This window comes from Diadema setosum, chromosome 1 (genome assembly GCF_964275005.1).
Source record: "Diadema setosum chromosome 1, eeDiaSeto1, whole genome shotgun sequence".
Classification (NCBI taxonomy): domain Eukaryota; kingdom Metazoa; phylum Echinodermata; class Echinoidea; order Diadematoida; family Diadematidae; genus Diadema; species Diadema setosum.
This window is the reverse complement of record NC_092685.1, coordinates 32505493-32528719: the sequence shown is the minus strand read 5'-3', so window position 1 is coordinate 32528719 and position 23227 is coordinate 32505493. Positions and strand designations below refer to the sequence as shown.

General features: G+C 39.3%; 1 protein-coding gene across 1 annotated transcript; it reads right to left on the bottom strand.

Moving 5' to 3' along the window:
- Nucleotides 1-715: 715 nt before the first annotated feature.
- LOC140229872 (betaine--homocysteine S-methyltransferase 1-like) lies at nucleotides 716-21981 on the bottom strand. The gene is made up of 9 exons (XM_072310083.1): nucleotides 21951-21981; nucleotides 15844-16003; nucleotides 13379-13503; nucleotides 12341-12532; nucleotides 11441-11588; nucleotides 10429-10617; nucleotides 7295-7425; nucleotides 5436-5530; nucleotides 716-2999 (listed from the first exon to the last, which is right to left on the bottom strand). The coding sequence occupies exons 2-9, from the start codon at nucleotides 15986-15988 to the stop codon at nucleotides 2909-2911; spliced, it is 1116 nt and encodes a 371-aa protein (XP_072166184.1). The 5' UTR covers nucleotides 15989-16003; nucleotides 21951-21981; the 3' UTR covers nucleotides 716-2908.
- Between the last annotated feature and the right edge of the window lie 1246 nt (nucleotides 21982-23227).

Below are 23227 nucleotides of genomic sequence, written 5' to 3'. Positions count from 1 at the left end.
CTGTTTATTATTGCAAGAGCTGAGATATCTACCAGGCACATATTCTGAGACCAGGTTTGGCAAATATTACGGAGCCGAAGAATTTGCTGATATAACGTGTGAATGAGAGGCTGCAACTTTGTGTGATAATGATTTCCTGATACTGTGAATACACTGTATTGCGTAATTGCGTGTGTACAGATCGACATGTGGTTCGTTTAGTGACCTTGTGTCGCCATTGACATTTTCAGGGTCAAAGTACCCTTCAAGATTCCTACAACTTGATACAGATCGTATATTACGACATGTCTTAAACATGTTCTTAAAATATGCGGAATGATAATGTGTCACGTACTTTAAGCAGTTTATGATTTTGAAGGATTACACACGAACACACATGCACACACACACACATACACACACACACACACACACACACACGCACACACACACACATACACACACACACACACAATTACGCTCTTCGACTTTCAGTGCGATAATCTTGTATTTTAAGCGAAATGAATACAGAAGATATTCGTTATATAGTCGCGATATGCTAAACAAACCCCGCACATAGACATCACAAAAATGTGGAAGAACAAGATATCGTCCGATTTCAAGTAGTATCTTGACGGAGATTACTCTCATGACCTTCCAATTAAACAAGAAGTCACAACTTCAAGCAATCACAACCTGCATGAACAGAACTATCAGTAATTCAATGCACAGGTAATTTCACATCGTATTGACAAAATCCTTCCTTTGTCATGTTTATTATATTCTCGCAAATATCATCGTTTGTGGGTTTCTTTAAAGACATTCGTAATTGTTTATAAACAATTTGTGCGCAAAAATAGTATGCAAAAAGTAAAAAAAAAGTTTGTATGAAGGCTATCCCACAATGAAGCTCGCTTGCTCCCTTCTTTTCTCTCCTCGGTACATACTGTACACGAAAAGTTGCTTCATACTTCGAGTAAAACGTTTGCATCATTATGTAGTTGGGTTCATATTTGGCATTAATGTATGTAGTCAAAGTAGACAATGGAGACTCTACAAGTCAATAAAGATTAAAATAACACTTAATCAATTTTATCCCATACAACTGGGAAGCAATACTAATAGGCTCCATGCTCGCGAGAGAAGAGTGTCACAGATCAGACTGTGCAATTATTTACTCCAGCTTGGAGTTGGGTGTTACAGTATGGGCAAAAGCTTGCCAAAATAACGATTACTATATAGCGCTTAACTCTTGAGACAGCAAGTAACAGCAAGAATCAAATAATGTACTACGTGGCTACACTGTGTTGTGCAGTTCTTGAAAATGTAAAGGGAGAGATGTTACCAGCTCTCCGATGATGCTTTGTTGGATACAAGTTTTTAGCTTACACTTTATGAGCGGACTGAAACTAAATTAACGACTAGTTTCTCAATAATAAAGGTCTCTTATACGAATATCGCATAAACGGCTCAATAGAGAATAACATTGTTCATTTCACTGCAATTTTCCGCGACAGGAAAACTGCTCAAGTAACGACCGTCGAGAGATGTACACAAAGAAATATATGTCATTCATTGACACAAAGAGTTGATTTTTTTTTACACTATCATATATCAAAACTACCTATTGAACACAGTTTTTGGCAGCTTTCCCCTCTTTGAACCGGTACGGTCGGCTCCATGGAATTTAATTACATATCTTCACTGACGTTGAAATCTTGTCACCTGCACAGAGTTGCTTCTTTAGATCTTGGTACAGATCTTATACAAGGTAACATTAAATGTCCTGCTTTCTAGACTATATTGTGCCATATATATGAAAGCCGTTATCTCCACAAAAGATTCATCGTGTGGAAAAGAGTAACATTCATGCCAACTTCGACATAGAATATTCCTATAATATCCAGGACTTTTTAAGAAGTGAGAATCAACTTTTTATTTCATTCTCATTTCATTTGTGTGTGTGTGTGTTTTCATTTCCAGCAAGGTGTACAATCACATGCAGCATAACATTTACATATTCAGAGTTCATACAAAATCAATGCAGTTCATTTCATGTCATTAAGGATCATCACGAGAGACCCGTATCTTTTTCCCTTTAATGATACGTCATCATGCATAACCAGGGTTGTAACAGCTAACATTCATTCTGAGGAAGCGGTGTAGGCATTAATGTATTAGATAAGGATATTGTTCGCTGAATAGATTTCGTCACCGTTACTGCCTCATTTCGTCTCCCTGTATTTACAACTGTCTGATGCAATTGAGCCCTCTAATAGTCACAAAGCACATGTCACTTGAAGAAAATTCTTGGTACAGCACGTTGTGATGCATGGAACTGTAAACAAAGTGGTATATGACTTCATTCGCTGAGCATGATCGTGGGCAAAATCAATTTAGTCACCACTGCCGCCTTTTTGTCACCTTTTATTTACAACTGTCTGATGCATTTGAGCCCTCTTATCCAAAGCGAAAGTCACTTGAAGCAAATTCCTTATAAAACACACCGAGATGCATGAAACTGTTAACAAAGTGGTAAAAGTGGTATATCAAAATCATGTATTAGCTTAGAATATCGTGGGCTAAATCGATTTCGTCACAGATGCCGCCTTTTTTTTTCGTCACCCTTTATTTACCACCGACCGTTTGATGCAACTGAGCCATCTAATCCAAAGAATGTGTTACTTATTCTTCCTGTACGGGTGATTTACTGTCGTCCCTTCTTTCATCCTTTCTGAATTTTATTACAAACAGACACCCAAAACAATGTTTATACAATCACCATGTTAAGTTGATATCAGTTTCGATGAGTGAACCAGATATAATATATCGCCTAATTTCATCAGAGCACAAAATTATATAACTGAAATTTTAGTTTGCACCCAGTACCAATGATTAGTGTATCTTGACCTTGCGAAAAAATCGCCATCTAACTCGTTTCACTGTCTGCTGGAGCGAGTTTGTGTATTCGTTCACGACCAGCCGCAGGTATGAGATTGTTCCAATATTCCGCGTTAGCCCTGCGAGATACACGGGGAAGAAGAGGACAGAAGATAATCCGAATTGAAAAAAAAAAGTAACATTGAGAGATCAATATAATAGTCTTCATATATTGACGTATTGCTTCATTGTATTTGGAAGGAATTGTGCTCTCTCGGTTGTTTCTCTTGGTTTGAATAATAATCGTCATGATCATGACGAATTTCATATATTACACTCTTTCAAAAAGGGGCATATTTTTATTATGAGGATATCACGTCAAATTTTGCTCATGATGCGGAAAAATATAGCGCAACAACCATTTTGATATATTTAGTCCTATACATTAACGAGTCATAGGCGAAGACAAATTGACTCCATTCACTCCAACAATTCTTAGTCTGCATGTTATACATATATATATATATATATATATATATATATATATATATATATATATATATATATATATTATATACATGTATATTATTATATAATGGTTGTTTACGGTGGCCTGAAAACAAAAAGACATGCGTTTCAAGAATACACAATGAAAAGGTATATAATTATTATAATGAGCAAATCAAGAACTTGAACGGAATATTGGCAACAATGCATGAATTAATTCTAATATACGCGGAGGATGCGAAATGGGGGATTTGAGATAAGGGAAAGTTTTCAGAGCATGATGGGCTGAAAGAGAGAGACACACACAGAGGCAAAGAGAGAGAGAGAGAGGGAGTGAGGGCGAAAAGGGTAGTGGATACAAGAGAGAATGGGGGGGGGGGGGACATAGAAGACAAGAATAATAACGCACTCGATCTTTGCACTCAATCGTCATTCACAATACAAAATGTCAACATATTGCAGGCACCAGTCAACAATCAATGACAAAATTTAGGATGTGGGTTCATTGTAAATAGATAGTTTGACAAATAATTGAACTAAATTGGAAATATATTAGGAGTATATGCCTTGAGAAAAAAAAAAACGAAGACAAGATATTGTTACGGTGTTTGAATAATGTTCCACTATCTCATTGTGAGGAGATAATGCGTGTTATAATGTAAAGGTAATATATTTGCGTAGGAGAAGAAATGAGATGGAAGCAAATAAAATAAAAAATGAATACCGAAACGGTGAAATATGTTGGTGACAGCAACGTAACATAAATTCATGATTGCAACTCCTCGAAAACGAAAATACAGCTGAATCTAAAAATTGGCTATCGCATCAGGTACTAATCATCTGCGGGTATTTCAGTCATCAATTTGTCATCTGCAATCACTGTGACTTGCAGTCATTTAAAACGTCAAAAGAAACGGTTCATTATTCACTCCATACGCCTGATGTAGTTTCGAGACTCTAGTTATTCCTAGATTGAAAGATACAAATTATATTTCCCCTGTTCATTTAAATTTGGTAAATATGCATGAATTATTCCGACGATTAAAATTTGGGTAAGAAAACTGCAAAATTAGGCAAACTCGTCGTATAGCGGTTCATCACTTGCGCTTTGAAAAATGTAGTTCGACTGTGCTACGGCCTTCTTATTACAAATCTCTTTGATAGAGAAGGTATTTTCCTTATCATGACTACTATCGATTTCCTGTATTACCTTTCGTTTGCAATAGCCCTGTTCTACTGAAATGGTATCACGAGAAGAACAGTAATTTGTCAGTTATTTCTTCATGCAAGTAACGGTCTGATTTGGCAAGTGATGTGGAGTAAAATCCCAGAAGATCACGCACACTGCGACAGCAGTAAGAGTCGGGTGCTGTGTGAACGAGTGTGAATAAGTGAGGGTTAGTAAGGTTGGCAGAGCTTGTGAAGGTGACGTCGGTTCTCGTTACCTGTCATGTTGTGATTTAAAGGTACTCTTCACGAGGCCCTGGTACCCTTCCGATTTGTCTTTCCCTGGGATTTGTCGCCCGCGCTCTTTCTCTAGCTACATTAGACAAACACACACATGTGCACACATACACGCATACGCACACACATGTCATCATTGAAACAAAAATAACAAAAAGCTAGAGCAACGTTTAATTAGAAGAAAAAGACAAGGAATGGAAATTGAGGAATAGAGAATAGAAAATGGAATAGAGCAATATATTTTTTTAATGTGTTAGTACATCTCGCAGTATTACCAACTTGGGGTAGATATTTCAAGTCATTTCATAATGAGCTTCTGCATGGCTGAAAGCTTTTACTTCAAAGTAATGAGACACGAAATATTTTTAGAGTCATACTGCCCCGAACCAAATCTGACGGGCAGAATGACTATGTATGTCTCACGAAGATCATTTCGAAGTACTTGAACAACAAAACCCAGAGTGCAAAGTTTACCGCTGGGTATTGTGCGATATAAATCATTATCAAAAGCCGCTGAAGAGGTGATTTTAGTCTGACAGTCATAAATGGTGCAAACTTGAGATAGCTTCCCCAGACATTACAGCGGAGGCGCGATTTATACTAACCTCTTCTTCTGGCTCTCAAACACGCTTGTTTTAAGCGACTCGTAGCCCATGTGTTTGTCAACACCGGGTGGTCTCTTCTTCCTCTCATTGCTCAACTTGGTGTTCAAAGCAAATAAGTACATAATTCCATTGTTAAAGTCAGCTGCTTCAAACACACAACCTATTCACATATTTTTTTATTCTTCTTTTTCAATTTCTGTAATGATAATAATGATAATAATAATAATTAGTAGTAGTAGTAGTAGTAGTAGTATTGGTATTATTATTTTATTATTAGTAGTATTAGTATTAGTACTAGTACTAGTACTAGTACTAGTATTTGTATTTGTATTTGTATTAGTATTAGTATTAGTATTAGTATTAGTATTAGTATTAGTATTAGTATTAGTATTAGTATTAGTATTAGTACTAGTACTAGTATTAGTATTAGTATTAGTACTAGTATTAGTATTAGTATTAGTATTATTGTGGCGGTCACAATCAGTTTGAAAAATCTTTTGTACACGGGGCTAAGGGCATTATTTGAACACACAAAATATAACCACTACAGGGAGGAACAATTTTCAAGCTCATAGATCGGCACAAAGAGAAAGAGAAAAAAATAAAGACTTTCTGACGTAGCAGCAGGAACAATCAAGTCCACAAAAAAAAAAATAGTGGTCTCGTTTTCAGCGCACAGAGGGACCAAGACAGAAATCCTCTCTTCCTGAGAATGAAGCCCAATGTGACACATTATCACCTCATTCATTTCACTGTCATTACGCCATTCTATACTTGATTCCTAACCTGCTTGACACTCAACTGAATATCTATATTTTCAAATCAAACGAGACAGGTTTATATTTGTGTCAAGTGATGATAACTGTCTTACGTTTTTATAGCTTTCAAATTTTGACAGGAAAAAATATCAAAACGTCTCTCTGTCTTTCCACGTACGCCTATACTCGTGGAAATACAGATAAACATGAGTCACCAAAAGTAAATGCAAAACAGGCCCGAATTCACGACGGTGGTACAAATGAAACCCTGGTTTAAACCATGGACAAAAACTATGGAGCGCTAAGTGTCGCAAGGAATATTTCGTTACGAAATTGGTCATTTCGTCGACAAAATGACCGTTTCGTCCACAAAATTATCATTTCGTGGACGAAATGTTCATTTAGTTACATGACCGTTTCGTCCACGAAATGTTCATTTAGTTACAAAATGTTGTCACGAAATGACTGATTTCGTAACGAAATATTCCATGCGACACTTGGCGCTCCATGGTTTTTGTCCATGGTTAAAACCATGGTTTCATTTGTACCACCTTCGTGAATTCGGTCTTAAGTCTTTAAAAAGCTCTGTCATATGAAAAATATGAAATCGAGATTTCATGACTGTTGTTTTTTGTTTCACTTCAGCACCAGCAAAAAATTAATTGTTGAACATAATAATTATGAAGTCTTTATCATTAAAAAAAATCCTATTGAGTATATAACTGTAATAGTTGAGTTTTTGTTTTCTTCTTTCATATTTCATGATTATATTAAACTTTGTTACTAAAACGCATTCCAAACGCCATGTCGAATGAAAAGACCGACATATTATGCATAGCTATCGGTTTTGCCCAAATTGGCAATGACAGTAAGCACTTTCTAAATTTTAGTGATTTCTTGTTGTTTTGAGTCTTGGGAAGTGCTATTTTTTGTTTTATTCTGTTTGTTTGTTCGTTGGTTCGATTGTGTCTTTGTTTGTCTGATATTATTCTGCTCCAACCTACTAAGCCTTCGCCATACTCAACTTCTGAAAATTCATGGATTATCGTTACCAAGTTAACACATAATACAAATAACCACCGATAATAATTAAAAACCCACCTCTTCGGCGATGGCTCGGATATGGTAGGGTTCAAAGCCGCAGCAGCCCCCAATGTAGCGTACCCCTAGGTCGTAGGCCCGACGGGCGAACTGGTGAACGTCCACTCTTGTTAGGAGTCGTGGCTCCATGGCTGGTAGAGGGAGGGTATGAGAAAATCATGTACAGTACTGTATCACAAATACTAATATCATACCCATTAAAGGCATGACAATGAACCGTGTTGACAGAAGCACATCGAGGGACAAAGCCGAAACGAAGCGATGCGTATAAAGGACGTGACGTATAGGACTTCTGTCTACAGTGGCATATCCAGACAGAGGGGGCACCCCTCTTTATTTCTTGTTAAAACAAAAGAAATAAAAAGAAAAATGGGGGGGCGTGCGCCCACCAATTTTGTAAAGGTGTCTCCCTTTACGGAATTCCTGGATCCGCCCCTGTATCTATATAGGCACCAAGTAAGATGACGGCTGGTATTTAAACCATTGTTAATAATCGTCACACAGTTGTCCTAGAAACATTGTTGACCTGTTACATAGCTATCATAATCAATGAATAATTTATCCCGTCTAATAATCATGGGTGAAAAGGAATAGACAACAAGACACAGTTTTGAAACTATAACAAGAACGCCGAAAAAAAAAATTAACGTTACGCCATAGTATGTCACAAGCACTGTACAGATGTAGCTGGATTTGTGAATCGGTAGAATAGACAGACGGTGTCCATTATAAGTATTAAAGAATGTGTGAGACTGTGAGCTCTCAATACGTTGTACTTACTATTCTCTCTTCGGAGGAAGAGTATATAACGAAGGGCCATTGCAAGAGAAAATCGCTTCTTATCAATGAGTTTGTGAATTCTGTTGTGAATTCCATAATGTTGAAATCTCATGGCCATGCGCCAATAAAACGTTGCCTATACACAAAACTAACCAGAACTAATTGACGTATATAGCCTAGGAATGTACTGTCAGTACGAATAATTTATTCATTTATTCAAGCGTATGGCATAATGTGCCTGGTTGATATCCCGTTTGCTAACCATTGCTACAGTCACCTGAGGCGAACCACGCCCGTTTTCTTGAGTGGGTGAGTTGGGGGACCACTTCCGAATAACCGGGCCAGCACCCTGCTCTTTGCGATACAATTTAATGAATGAAGTGGGATCTTTTACGTGCGTGAGTAATGGCTAACTCACACACGGGAGTATACGCATAATAATTATAAAGGATATATGAGAACATCATTTTGCTTATGGCAAATGCCTCACTTCAACGATTGCAATCAGTTTATGTATTAACAGTTCGACCTTGGAATCCACATGCAAGAAAACCCACATTTTGATAGGCGTATACGGTAAAGTTGTTTATCTGAAGAATTACAGATGTTTGCGTTCTGGACAGCTAAGCTGGTAAATACCGTCTGTGTGTTATTCCCTATCTTGCTATCAAGCAGAGATTGTGATTCTTACATTTAAGTAATAGGGCAGCAGTTATGTAACCAGTTGACCCTGTCTCATCATACAAAGACTGGATTTGAACAAAAAGATTAAGTACAATAGCTTTTCTGTTGGTATATCATCGTTTCTTTTCGCCATCAGGACTACACTCTGTACTCTGGACTCTATACTCTGACCAAGGAGGTTTTATACATTGGAGTTCCAACTGGCTGTGATTATTCAAACAGTTGTCAGATTTCTTTTGATGTACAAAGGAATTCCACAGGTGCACTTGTGCCTTTGATGATCGATGTTTCTTGCTGCCGTCTTGCTCAGCATTCTGAAGATTAATTTTGAACGTTATCATAATTTTGGCCATATTTTGCTTATCTATTTATTAAATGAAATGAAATTTCAATTAATGATAAAGCATGTAAAACAAAAGACATTTCCGTCCTGAAATTTGCGCAAAAGTGCAAATCTGAGCTGCATCATGTGAAAATGTTTAAAACTGTACCATCCTGGAAAGCTGGTTTTATCACTTTTCCGCTTAGTTTCCACAAATGAAACTAATATGGAATAATCTTCAAGTATAATTCTTTATTGATAGATATATCAGATTAGTGCCCGCATATGCCCAGTCGAGTAATTTTCATCTTCATTTCAGCATGTTTTGCTCAATTTCTATTCGCGCATCCTCATGTCTGTACCACCTACCTTTTATAAGAAGGGATTGCGAAAAGTAATTACCATCACAAAGAAATATCTTCCTTTGAAAGTGGCTAGTGATTATGCAATGAGACACGAGTCAATTGTCTTCCTATCTGCGCGGCAGATCCTGTTTTGCACATGCTTCAAATATTTTTGAGCGGCGGCTTCGAACATCTAGCAACGGAAATAAGACGGTTGTGACTCCATTCTCTAGAACCTCCATGCTCTGACTGTACTCGTTTCGCTGAATTCATATCTATGTAGGGTACGTGTGGTACTTCTTCTCCATTAAGACACCATTTAGTTTGTACTGGTGAAGAAATTATTTTCTGGTGTGTGTTATGCGCATGACATAATATTTTTTTTTTTTCGCATTCAACCCAGCTGCCTTTTCTCTTACCATGCTAACAATTTTAATCTAGAGAGAGTTTTGTAGTGTGTTATAGTATCCACAAGACCGGATACTCTGGAGTATGTAATGATCCACTCGTTTGAAATATGGCATGTTGATTTCACACCCTGACGTAGATCATAATACGAATAGCAAAAAAGCTAAAGCTTCCGCATCCTTTATTCAGATTCCATGCATCATATACCTTTCAAACAATAGATCTTCCAAAATTCAGAAAGCTTCACCGAGGTTTCCAGTCGTAGCAACCACGACTACATGCAAATCTGATGCCAATATTGATATGCATTGAGTACGTATCATGGATGGTTGGAATAGTTTTTAAGTTCGAGTTCAAACAGGGCTGTCCCAATACACACTTTCTGCTTCGATTTTCATCGACAGTGCTCCTGTTCATACATCAAACAATAACTACCGTTTGGCAATGATGATGTCTCTATATACACACGTTTTCCTTGGGGGAAACTTAAATCAATGGATGGAGTACGGCATGCTCCATGCTATACGAAAGTAAAAGAGGGGGATGTAAGATGAGTAGAATGAATAGGTACGATGAGGGGACATCAGGAAACTCACCGAAAGGAAATTCAGGCAGGTCAAAGTAACCCTTGGGATTGTTAATGATTTCCTGTGTGTGGTAGCACACTGGCTGCATCATGAGGTACCTCTTCAGTCCCGCCTTTTCCAGTCCAGCCTTCATCATCTCTATCGTTGTCAGAGCGGTGTCGGGGTCATAGCAGCAGTTGGTCCCGATTACGTCAGCACCTGAGTAGATGCATTGTCGTTGCGTGAGATTGATAACATCATGACTATTGTCATCATCATCGCTATAAATCTCATATTCATCAACATCATCATCGCAAGGATAAAACTGATAATTACCAAAATCCAAGTACAAAATAAATCGAACTATTCCCTCTAAATCATACCCCTCACTGCCAGTTAATTGTTGGTGAGTTAAAGCGAGTATTTATATTTTTTCTGATAAAAAAGAACATAATAGAATTAAGTTATCCAAGCCAAAAAATTGTGAAGAGAATGGGGGAAAACGTTTTCTTATCGTCGACATACGCAGTGAGTATGCATTCTCATGGCTGATAAGTAAATTTCCTTAAAATGGCTATCATATGCGATAAAAAGGATACACGTTTGTGTGTTTGTATTATTTGTTTTTTCACAAAGAAATTTTATTCATATTAACATTCAGGTACAAAATAAATGTTACGTAGTGTGTTGTATTATAGTATGTCGGTTAAGATTTGAGTGCAGGTCAGAAGTCGGAAAACTGAAATGCTATGACATCGTCACCATATACTACTCATCCAATTTCTATAGTGTGTTTCACCGATTACAGGAAGAACGCGGAACTCCTTAGCTTTAAATCCAATTCTGCTGATTACATCTCAACCATTATGTTTACTTGGATTTTACTCCAAATTAATACCAGTTCGACACTCGTGTGGAATTGAATTTCAATAAAAGTATGTCAGTTAATGTTATTTGCTATTCTCCAAAAAGACCTGTTTGCATGCGATGTCAACGGCATGCTGAAATGTTGGTCCTGACACAGGGTATGCATGCCACCCACCTGCTCTGGCCATTCGAACAGCCACGTCGGCCGGCTTCACGCCGGATTCGTCTCCCCCAACGCCCATCCTCGTCGTGCATGCAACAGGTAGACCTGTGCTTGCCATTATCTCGATCGCCCATTCAGCTTCCTCAACGTGCCCGAAAAACTGTCAATGTCCATTGCGAAGGATGAAACCATATCAACACGGTATAAAATAGATCCATTCAAAAAATATAAACCATCGTCACACTATTAATAGAGATCTCAGATGATGACAGAGAGGAGGAGAAAAAAAGAGGCAGGATGGAGTGAAGAAGAAAGGAGGGAAGAAAATAATAAAGAATTTGAAAACAAAGAGATACAGCAGAAGACGAACGGGGAAAGGAAAAAAAGGCTACACAAAATGACATGAAATAAAAAAGCGCAAGAAGAAAACACATCGAAGAAAAAAAAAAGACAGAGAAAGATAGAATATTCACAATGATAATTAAGCCAGTAATAATAATAATAATAATAATAATAATAATAATAATGATAATGAGAAGAAAAAGATGAAGATGATGAAGAAGAAGAAGAAGAAGAAGATTAGGCTTACAACGAAGGACGTGTTTTCTCTGCACAATATCTGTCTACGTTTATCCACAAACTTCTTAACTTACTTCCAATCCAACCCGTTAGTTTCCACTATCGAACTTCTTACAGAGATACATGTAGATGTATAACTACCAGAAGTGTTTCACAAGAGAGATTGAAACACATTGGAAACTGAAATTTTGTGACTTTTATATTCTTTTTTTTTTTTTTTTTAGTATGATACACGGAAGATCACGAGGTCCAGAAGGATCTTCCATTAAAAAAAACATGAAATGCTTTAGATGGAAAGATTGGGCGTACAGAGGTCAGCATGAGTGTGCTCACCTCTCCCATCAAAAAGTCCACTTTCTTGTTGACGAAGACATCACACTGTTTCCTGAACTCGCTCTGCACGAATTCTTTCCCCTTGCCGTGCGCGTACCCGGGAATAGGTGAGAGACTCCCAGCTACAAGAGCGTCCCCTTCTTCGGCAACGTCTCGTGCCAGATCGCAGGCGGCATTGTTCAGCTCTTCCCACTGCGGATAAGGGGGAAGGGTGAAAGGAGAACAAAGACGCGTTGACACAATTAACACATGATCACCTTTCACGTTTGACAATGGACACCTTAAAGAAATTTTTCTTAGACACTGCATTCTAATTCTGCAATTCAATAATGCGACTCATGCTCAGTGCTCATCATGGCAGTGCACTGACCTTTTGACCTTTGACATTGTCGAATCTGACCCATAGGGGAGATCAGTGATCTCAACCAGACCAGCATCTTTACGTGATGTACCTAATACGGTGTGAAATATTTACGGTCACAGCTCAAAGCTGTGACTAATTTTTGAGAGTAAGTTAAACCACAATATTGCGAGATCAGTGCTTATTAGGGAAATTTCATTAGCCGTTTGAACTTTGCCCTTAGCGGACTGCACCAATAACAGAAAGTGACCGAGATCTTTAGGTAACTGTACTAAAGTGCTGTGGAGTTTTGTGCTCATAGTTCAATGCTGTGGAAAGTTGAGAGTACCCCACAATCCTGTGAGTGTGGTGCTTATTAGGGAAAGTTAATTGACCTTTTGACCTTTAACCTTGTCGGACTTCATCAATATTCCAAGTTATCCATCATTTTATCTTATGTACCTGTGGAGTGAGTTTGTTGGTCATAGCTCAAAGCTGTGGAAAGTTCACTTTGTTGACGCAGGCGCCGCCGCTGCTGCCGCTGCTGCCGCCGCTGCCGCCGCCGCCGCCGCCGACGCCGACGGAATTATGACGTCTATGTCTCGCTTTCGCTGTGCAGGTGAGACAAAAAAAAAATGATAAAAAACAAGCAACAAGACAGGAGGCTTGCGGTCCAAGAGCTAAGTAAAGGGCCTTACCCCAATGGAGATTTCCGTATTCCCTGATGCTGATTTGTATTTAAGACTATCGTCCGACGCGTAGAACGTAAAAGTTTGCATGACGTCAGATCCGGCACGCAGAAATTCCCGATGCAGCTGTTTGACTGCAACCAAGTCAGGACAAATTTGTACACATTGATAAATTAACGAATAGATAGATACATTGATAGATACATATATATATATATATATATATATATATATATATATATATATATATATATATATCATATGGATAGATAGATAGACATTATAGATATACTGATGGATGGATGGATGGATGGACAGAGAGAGGGATATTAGAGAAAGAGCTTATTCTCATTACGTGACTCTAAGCTGTCTTATCTAAAATTGAGTCCCCTACACGGCAGCTGGTATTCTCATGGTCGGACATCCGGGTATTTATGTGACATGGGTCACGAAAAGTGGCATCTGGAAGGAAAAAAAAAAAAAACCCTTGAGTAGTCTTGGGGTCAATATGAGACGATATTCTCTACTTTTCTGACTTTGAAACGCCATGAAATCGTCAGATATGGTCCATCGTAACATTCATGACAGCCACAACACATTTTATTGACAAATTGCGGAAGGGAATTGTTGATCGAGGATTCTGAATGCAGACAGTCCAAATTGATCGAGTGCTGTACTGTGTCGTCTGCATAATAACGGAGATTGGTTCACTGCTTGCATGCGCTGCATTCACGCGAAAACTCCGCATGGTCACAGGTCATGAACTTTACATAGGCAAGCTGTTTGTTTTTACTCCAGCTACCGGAAGTGCCGTATACCCGACACGCAAAATACAACTGGTCAACTTCCCGTGAATTATTTGGATAAGATGTAATTTCAGGTACACTTTGATGTCAACAGAAATTACAGAGTTTATACAGACATGAACTTTATACCATAACCATAACCATGAGTGCTGTAGCTTCAATTGAAGACCTTTACTTGTATCTACACGTCGAACTCATTTGAAAGTTGAAATAATTACACTCAAATCTGTTCGCATAGTGACTATTGGTGAATATAAGACCGGGTATAGATTTATGATAAGCTGATGCCTTGTCCCCAACTACAATGGACCAGTTTATTCACACTAAGATAAATGCACTCGTTTATACAATAAAGCCGGTCAAAGGCTTCTTCACCACCAAAAAGTTTACCCGAGGCATGCCTGAGACTAGCCCTACATGTGTAGCTAAAACAATGCCTGCAATGTGCATTGATTTCCATGTAGCGAAGAGCATTGAGTCTGTACATTATAATGAGTGGAATTTTAATACGCTTTAAAACTGGTCTATATTGTAAGCTGCAACTGACACGTATTATGAGACTCAGAGACAACACGAAAAAAACAAATAAACAAACGTCAAGTTTCCATCGCCTTTTTTTTTTTTCAAGTATCCGGGTCACTAGCGAGCGTACGCGTAACGAGCAGAACATCGTTGTGAGACAGACAGTGACGTTTGAGCTTCCGCCAACACTCGCTCATTAGCATATCCACCACTGCAGATTCACACTTTTTCAATCGTAATAACTATATACACCCTTGTTTGGTGATGTGAAAGATTGTTTTTGGTGAAGTAGTTCATTTGGTAAAGGTAGTTCATTAGCCATAGGGATATCAACAGCAACATTTTTTTTTTTTCAAATTCGTGAGGACTGCCGAACATACTTTGAATATGGAACTACTATAGCTATAACTATCGAAATAATACGCCATTGTCTGGTGATGTGAAAGCTTGTTTTTGGTGAAAGTAATTTATTTGGTTAAAGTAGTTCATTAGCAAAAGGGATATCAACAACAACATTTTTTTTTTTCAAATTCGTGAGGGCTGCAGAACATACTTTAAAGGGATCGTACAGTTTTGGTTGAGACCTAATTTCAGGTTTCTAACATTTTTTGGTGAGATAATGAGAAACCTCTTATGAAATATGAAAGAGCATGTAATTCTACGAGGAATTCAACGTTTATTTGATGAAAATTGGTTTTGAAATGGCCGAGATATCCAAAAAGAGCGATTCTAATAGTGTGGGACCCACACTTTATTACGATTGCTTCGTTTTACTTTGTTTTTGGATGTTTCGGTCATTCCAAACCCGATTTTCATCAAATAAACTTTGAATTCCTCTTAAAATGGTATGCTCTGTACTATATCATAAGTGTTTTCTTGGTATCTCGCAAAAAGTTAAAAGCCCAATTCTCATCTCCACCAATACTGCACCATCCCTTTAAATGGGGAACTATCATAGCTATTTACTATCGAAATAACACGCCATTGTTTGGTGATGTGAAAGTTTGTTTTTCGTGAAAGTAGTTCATTAGCAATAGGGATATCAATAACACCATTTTTTTCTCAAATTCGTGAGGACTGCCGAACATACTTTAAATATGGAACTGCTATAGCTCCATTAAAAAAAAAATAATAAAAAAAAATTACCTGCATCGGGATATTGCACCACGGACTCTGGAGTCCAGCTACCCGCCAAGACGTAACCACGTTTCTCCAACGTCACTACAAAACTGCCATCACCAACCACAGGACCCCTGGCTAGGCGATCCAACAACCCATTTGACGTCGACATGACTTCGCTCTGAAACTAGCAAGGCAAATAGATACACGAGTATAAAGTGAATGACTGAATGAATATTAATGTCAGACGTGCTACATACACACTTAAATGGAAAGCGTTACTTTATAAAACGCATGCAATAGATGAATAAAGAAATAGAAAAACGAAAGAACTGAGATAGTATGATAAAATCACGCAATAATGAAGGAATGAGTTCAGAAGAATGAATAGATAAGATAATAGCTGGATAAATAGATTATAGATAAATAAAAGAATAGATTGCGACAGATAGAAATATGGATAGATAGACATAGATTAAAGGGACTGTAGTACTGGCTGAGGTGGGGATTCAGGTTTATTACATTCCTAAGTGAAATAATGAGAAACTTCTCAAGGAGCATGTAATTTTAAGAAGGATTCAACGTTTATTTAATGAAAATTGGTTTTCAAATGGCTAAGATATCCGAAAAAGTGATAATAATAAAAGGCGACAGGCCACGCCTTTTATTAAGATCTCTTTGTTTCACCTTGTTTTTGGATATCTCAGCCATTTCAAAACCGATTTTCATCAAATAAACTTTTAATACCCCTTAAAATTGCATGCTCTTTGACATCTCATAGAGTGATTTCTGAATATCTCGCAAAACGTTAAAAGCTTTTAAGATAATCATAAAATCATCAAGCAGTGTCATACAGTACACAATAGCGAGTTCGGTCACAGGGTATATCCTCAAGTTATCAGGTTTTCTTGGTCAATATATTAGCTCGATCACAGTGAGATTGCTGATGATCATATTTACGACGGAAGAACTACAGTGTGCAATTACTAGTTTACTGCAAACGTATCACGACGACAGGTATGACTATTTCTTTCACTGTGACTGGCATAAAATTTGGTTTTACAGTTGCCACACTTTTAAACAGATGAACACTAGATTACATGCATCGTTTCTTTCATAGTCTTTTCAGAAAATAGTTTCATTACTTATGCTAACATTGAGACCAATGGTTTAACTGGATTGTGAATTGATTAGTATATCATTCTGTGCTTCCAGTGTGAATACATGGAGGACACTTCAGTCTGGTTGACATAATTCACATAATAATGGTGGACAAGAGCTGAGGTCTAACTCGAATATATCTTTTTTTCATCCCCAAACACGAAGTTGTTGTTCAAGGGGTGAATGTACCCAAATGCATGAAAACTCGCGCAAAATGTGTGACCTTTGCTTGCTTAACAGACTTTCTGACGTATATAGTGACTCAGCAGGTTCTGACCATGAGTTAAGCAGTTTGCACTATACTGAGAAAATAACGATGATAATCATGTTTGGTAATAAGACCTCATCGATGCACTTTATGACTGTCTATCTAAAATCTAATCACAAACCTTTTGACAGTTATATTGATCAACGAATATTAAAACCAGCGAGTTTATCTCGCCGATATTGTGTTGTGCATTTTGCCTACGTTATCATTATAGAATATTTTACATGTAAATATTACGCTTTACGCACAAAGCATGTACTCTAGTGTACACAAATGTTGTTTGCAAGTACTTGTAATAGCGACCCCCTTGCTTTTGTTTGTTTATTGCCGAGCAATGACATAATGTAAGTTTTATGGGGACAACATGCATAGCAATCAAATTGTATTGAAATTCATTGGTGTGTCTGGTCTGAATGCTTATCGGTGAGCAGTTTCGAATGGAAACCTGGTTCTTTCAATTTTGTATCAATATTCAGCGATTCGCTTGGCACAAATTGGCATGTCATCGCACGACTGGAGTACCTGGTTTAGGTCAGTCGTATATGGAAACAGTTTGGTGTTAAAACGACTCTTTGTAAAGAAAGTGCGTATAGAATTTACATTACACTCTATGACACTGGCACGAGTTTCTCCTGGGTGGCCGGATCGCATATTTTAACGACCTTATCATAATTATCCTTTAGCATGCAAACTGATCGTATAGCAAGATATATAATATTTCTGCTTGAAAACCACATTGATCTGGACGAAGGCACTCAGTCGATCATTACATTTCTGACTACTCACCCAAAATAGGTGACACGCCAATTGCTAATGCGACAAGGTTATTGCTCCTGTTTTTATTTTCTCCACAGGACTTACTAGTATACGGTTAGGATTAGGGTTGTGATAGGGTTTCAAGTTACTTTGATGTGAGGGTTAGGATTGGGGTTATAAAGGGTCACTAACCCCAATCGTTATGTTTGTGGGTAGAACTTATGTTTGCCCTGGCGTGCAGATATTTCATGGAGCAATTGTCGCAGGAGCAAAACGTCATGAAACCCTCAACATAATTCAAATCCAACTGCATTTATAATTATCATTATCATCGTAATTTCTTACTTTACAGCTACAATGATGGGAAAGCGGCTAATGTATGAAGGCATGATTGCACATCTTCATTCAATGATAACGATCTAGTGTAGCTAGAGCCTACACTATATACGGACTCAAGAGATACCTGCTCATAAACTGATGACAAATTACAGAGAGCAGCTCGCCTCTTGGATGATAATGAATACTTTACCACAGTACAGGTGTATTTCCGGAAATGCCAGTGGAGATTCGGCCGGTAAGTATAAAGACCAGGGGAGGTGTGGTATAGAGACAGAGGTAACCTCGCTGGGTAGATACACGTACAGTTACCCAGGTGTGAGCAAAGAGTCATAAGGTATAGTAACCTCCTCGATGAGCGGATGAATCAATACGGATCAAATAATGGGGCTGTTGATGGCATACTATCCCACATGCGCAGTGTTGTCACGTTGATATACGTAGGCCCTACACAATGACGCGACGATTTTCGTTTGGTGTTATGTCAGTGTGTGTGTTTTTCCAGATTGATGAGTGTATTTGTCCCGAGTCAGTTTGGCTTCTCACTCCGACTGTTCGTTTGATAAGAAGAGCGAGTCCGCTTCATTAGGTCCCCAGCTAAATTTGCGTGGTTTGCCCATGGAGTTCGATGGTTTTTCAATTGAGCTACAACACAAAGTAATCATGCTTTTGCTGCCTCACGATGCTTGAATGTAGCGCGACCGTGTGCCGTGTTGATGGATGTTGTTTCTACGAAAAAATGACGTACAATCTACATCTAGGCATACTGTTAACAACCCTATACAGTAGCAAGAATTCGTTTTTTGGCCAGCTTATGGATCAGTTGTTGAGCTAGAGGTCAGGCTATCCTGCTTCTGGCAAACGTCAGGCTCATGGCTAGAAAGAGGGTGCACCGTGGAACCTATACAATTTAAGTCTAGTGTTCTAAATAGCTTGTTTCTCTGGAGGTATAGCAAATTTCATTTATATAGCTAATTTGTAACCGCTATATTTTTCAGTAGACATGACAGCTAGGTTCGATTCCCGCTGGTTCTTTTTTTTTCCCGACATGTTTGTAAAAATGTAGATCAGCAGTTGCATTTCTTACGGATTTCCTTTGCAAAGAGGGCCTACTTAATAAGAAACTCATAGCTCAAAAACAATAACACTAGGTTATACCAAGGGTGCAGCATAAAAAGGGTTTGTTTTGCCGATTCGAACGAAATTTGTTCCTAATTTCATAGCCTACACAGAAATGCTACCTGCCAAGTTTCCTTAGATCCGCCATAACCAAATTTGAAAATGCAGCCACCACATATTATGTGCTTCATTGTTGCAACAACATAGCTCTGTCGCTTTTCGTTCTAGAGAAGAAGATAACAAACAACAACAACAACAACAACCTCCTTATTAGTTGGTGACGTTGAGGCTCCGTGGCATCCCCGGGGTAGGGTGCACCGTACGGTGGAAGGGAGGTGGTGCGATCTGTCACCATTGGCCGATAGGGATGCTACCTATAAAGTCCCTAACTATGGTATTATCATTTGTTTTTTCGATACTCAATTAAAGGGGAGGCGGAATTTTTACATTTTCAGCTCTTCTTGAAAACGGAGGGAATTGCTTTTAGTGATCGTATACGGCAGGTGGTCGCTATAGACAGGTGGCGGCTCTGAGACATTTTGGTTTTTTAACATGGTTCTTTAACATGCCTTTTCTCTCAGAGGGAATTGTTTCTAGTGGTCGTATACGGCAGGTGGCCGCTATAGACAGTTTGGTCACTAAGACAGGTTTGACTGTAGCCCAACAGTAAAACCTGTCTATAGCGACCATCCCAGGGAGACGAAAAAATGGACGTTGTAGATATATAGGTGGCCGCTATAGACGGGTTCTTTCACCTGCTTTTCTCTCGCAGGGAATTGTTTTTAGTGGTCGTATACGGCAGGTGGACGCTACAGACAGGTGGTCGCGAAGACAGGTTTTATACAGTCAAACCTAGTGGCCACCCAAGGAAAATGAAAAAAAAAGTGGCCGTTATAGACAGGTAGCCGCTACAGAGAGAAGCTAATGTAGCTAGGACATGCTTAACTGTAAATATTCATGCGTAGTTTTGACAGAGTTTATCTTCCACACGTATACAATATCGGTAAAGTGAATGGTTTCACATTTCCCGGCAAAATTGACTCGTTTGCACATTTCCCGGGACCTCACGTTTGCAGATTTTCCCGTTGATGCAATTTAGAGATTTGGGCAAAATCGCGAAATACTAGTAGGCCCCGGCCGCAGTGCGCGTGCACCCGTGCGTTAGCAAGCAAGGTTAGGTTTAGGGTTAGGGCTTAGGGTTAGGTAGGATTGTATTTATGGTTATATTGGCCGTTAAATTAGTCGAGGGACATTAGGAAGTCCTTGCGAGAATAAACAGTTGAAGACCAAAGAAAAAACGGGAGAAAGGGAGGACGAAAGATGTTATGCTGTGGAAATCGGCCCCACCGCTGTGTCAATCTCGCGTAAACGCCGTTTGGTGGGGCCGCATTGATGAGTATTATACTGTGGAAGAAAGCCCCACCGCCGTGCTTATCTGTGCCCATGAACGCCACACGGTGGGGCTGAATTCACGAGTAGGCCTACACAGGCGAGCCGCGGTAGTACATTACAATGTAGTACGGACACGCAGTGGTGGGCCTATTTCACGAGTATGCCGAGATTTGCACATTTCCCGGCTCCGCATGTAGTTTTAGGGATTTGCACATTCAAGGGTAAGATGTGTGCACATTATTGTGGCCGGGGGGTTGCACATTATTGAGGTTGTGTAAAACCCCGGTCACACATCGCTTTACGGCTTAATCACGGCCAAAACACGTCAAAAAGTGGTCCCCCGTGAAGCAGACGATGTCGGTTCGCGTTGATGTCGAGTTTAAGACGAGCTACGGACGATTTATAGACGTGGCAGGACGCGGGGAAAAATCTGAACGGCGTCGGACGCGGTAAAAAGTTTTGAACTGCTCAAAATTTTATTCCGCGGACAACCACGGGCGGCACACGTGATAAAGACGTGCAACACACGTGAAACACACGTGATAATCCGTGTTCCGACAGTGATTAAAACTTGGGGAGACGCGGTGAAGACGCAAAAGTTTAGCGATCTGTCACGGGCCGGCAGAGTATGGTCATCTGACGCGTGTTACGCGTTGGTATCACGGGAAATAGCGTGTGTTTAGCGGCTTATCGCCGACAAATGGATTTTTCCGCGTACACACGCGTGGCTGGACGTGGTTAGCCGTGCTTAGGCAGTGCTTCAGCAGTGGAACAGCCGCCAGCGGCCATACCCCGTACAAAGCACGGCCAAACCAAAATTGACCCAAAATTACCACTTACGACCACGTCCACCAGATTTTCATAACTCTTTGTACAGGTACGGTACGTGATTTGGACGTGGAGTGCTGTATGACCGGGGCTTAACGTTCACGGCTCCACAGGCATGGCCCGCGCCGGGCCGCCCGGCCCCCGGGTAACACCGACGGTCACTGACAGCGCCAAATACAATTTTAGTTCATGATTATGAGGAGAGGAAAATCTGCATTATCCCCAGAAATTCATAGAGGTGAATATTAGATTACGTTAGGTTGATCCATCTTACCTAGAGTTGCCAATAGATGTCTGGAATTCGTCAAGAACAAGAGCACTGTAGTAGAGCGTCGATACTGCCGCACAAACAGTTATCTGTGTATCGTAGACCTACTATGATGATAAAGAATAAAAAGCGCACGTATAGACGTGTGGTGTTCGCTCCATCAACGTGAAAGAGCAGGATCGACAACACAATAAGAGGCTTGGCAGGTGTGTGTAATACCAGTACCAGGGAGGTGAGACAGACCAGGGAGGTGCTATAAGACAGACTTTCCGTATTTGTATGTAGTTGTACAGTGCATAGTATATCGTCGGTTGAGAACGGTAAGGGTGTCACTTTAGTGTTCAAGATAACTTAACGCCCTTCTCATTCTCAACAGACGATATGTACCAAAGAGTATAGAGCGCACGCAGTGCGCTAAGAGGGAACATTCTCCCGATTTTACACGTAAACGGTCGGCGTAGTACGCAATGGAGCCCAGCGGCGGCCATTTTGGGATGCAAGCCGCTGGGTCGTCCGGAGCGTATATCACGTGGCCGTATCCGTATAGAGAAAATTCTGGCTCCCTTTCATTTTCTTCTTTTTACGGGGCATACAAGGTTTCAGATGTATGTAGGACCTTGCTATATCATGCAGAAGCATAATTTCTACTGAAATATGATATACAATTGAAGAAATGCCTTTTTTGTTCCAAATTGTTATCCCTCAAAGTTCGAGCTAACTATAAATGAAAGTAACTAAAACGTACTCACAAAGCGCTTCTTAAGTCTCCCTCCCTCTCTCTCCCCCTCTCCCTCTTTTCTTCTTCTTCTCTCTCTCTCTCCCTCTCTCTCTCTCTTATCGGGCCATTTTGGCTGTAGACCCTATGTAATATTATTCGAATGGTATGAATATCGATTCCATTATTCATATTTTTGGTCGTTCTCTTCTTTTGATGATGTATAGATAGGATATTATGGTATATACCATCGGTATGCAATACCATATTCTCCCCAGAGACTCTATTTAAGGAGCGCAATTTCCTAATATAACAAACTGAATTGTCCTTATCATATTTTAGTCATAAGAAAGAGTTATTTTCATACTACATGTTTCATGGTCAATCTGCACACATAGTAAAGAGGTGTTGATCGTTTGGGTGATGCCTCTCTCCCGGCGCTCCCCCCCCCCCCCAAAAAAAAAAAGAAAAGAAAAAAAAAAGAAATGTTTTGGCAGCCTTTCTGTATAAAGGCTGCAATGATAGAAAAGATATGACCTGTGGGTATAGGGATGAGGGTTTAAGGGGT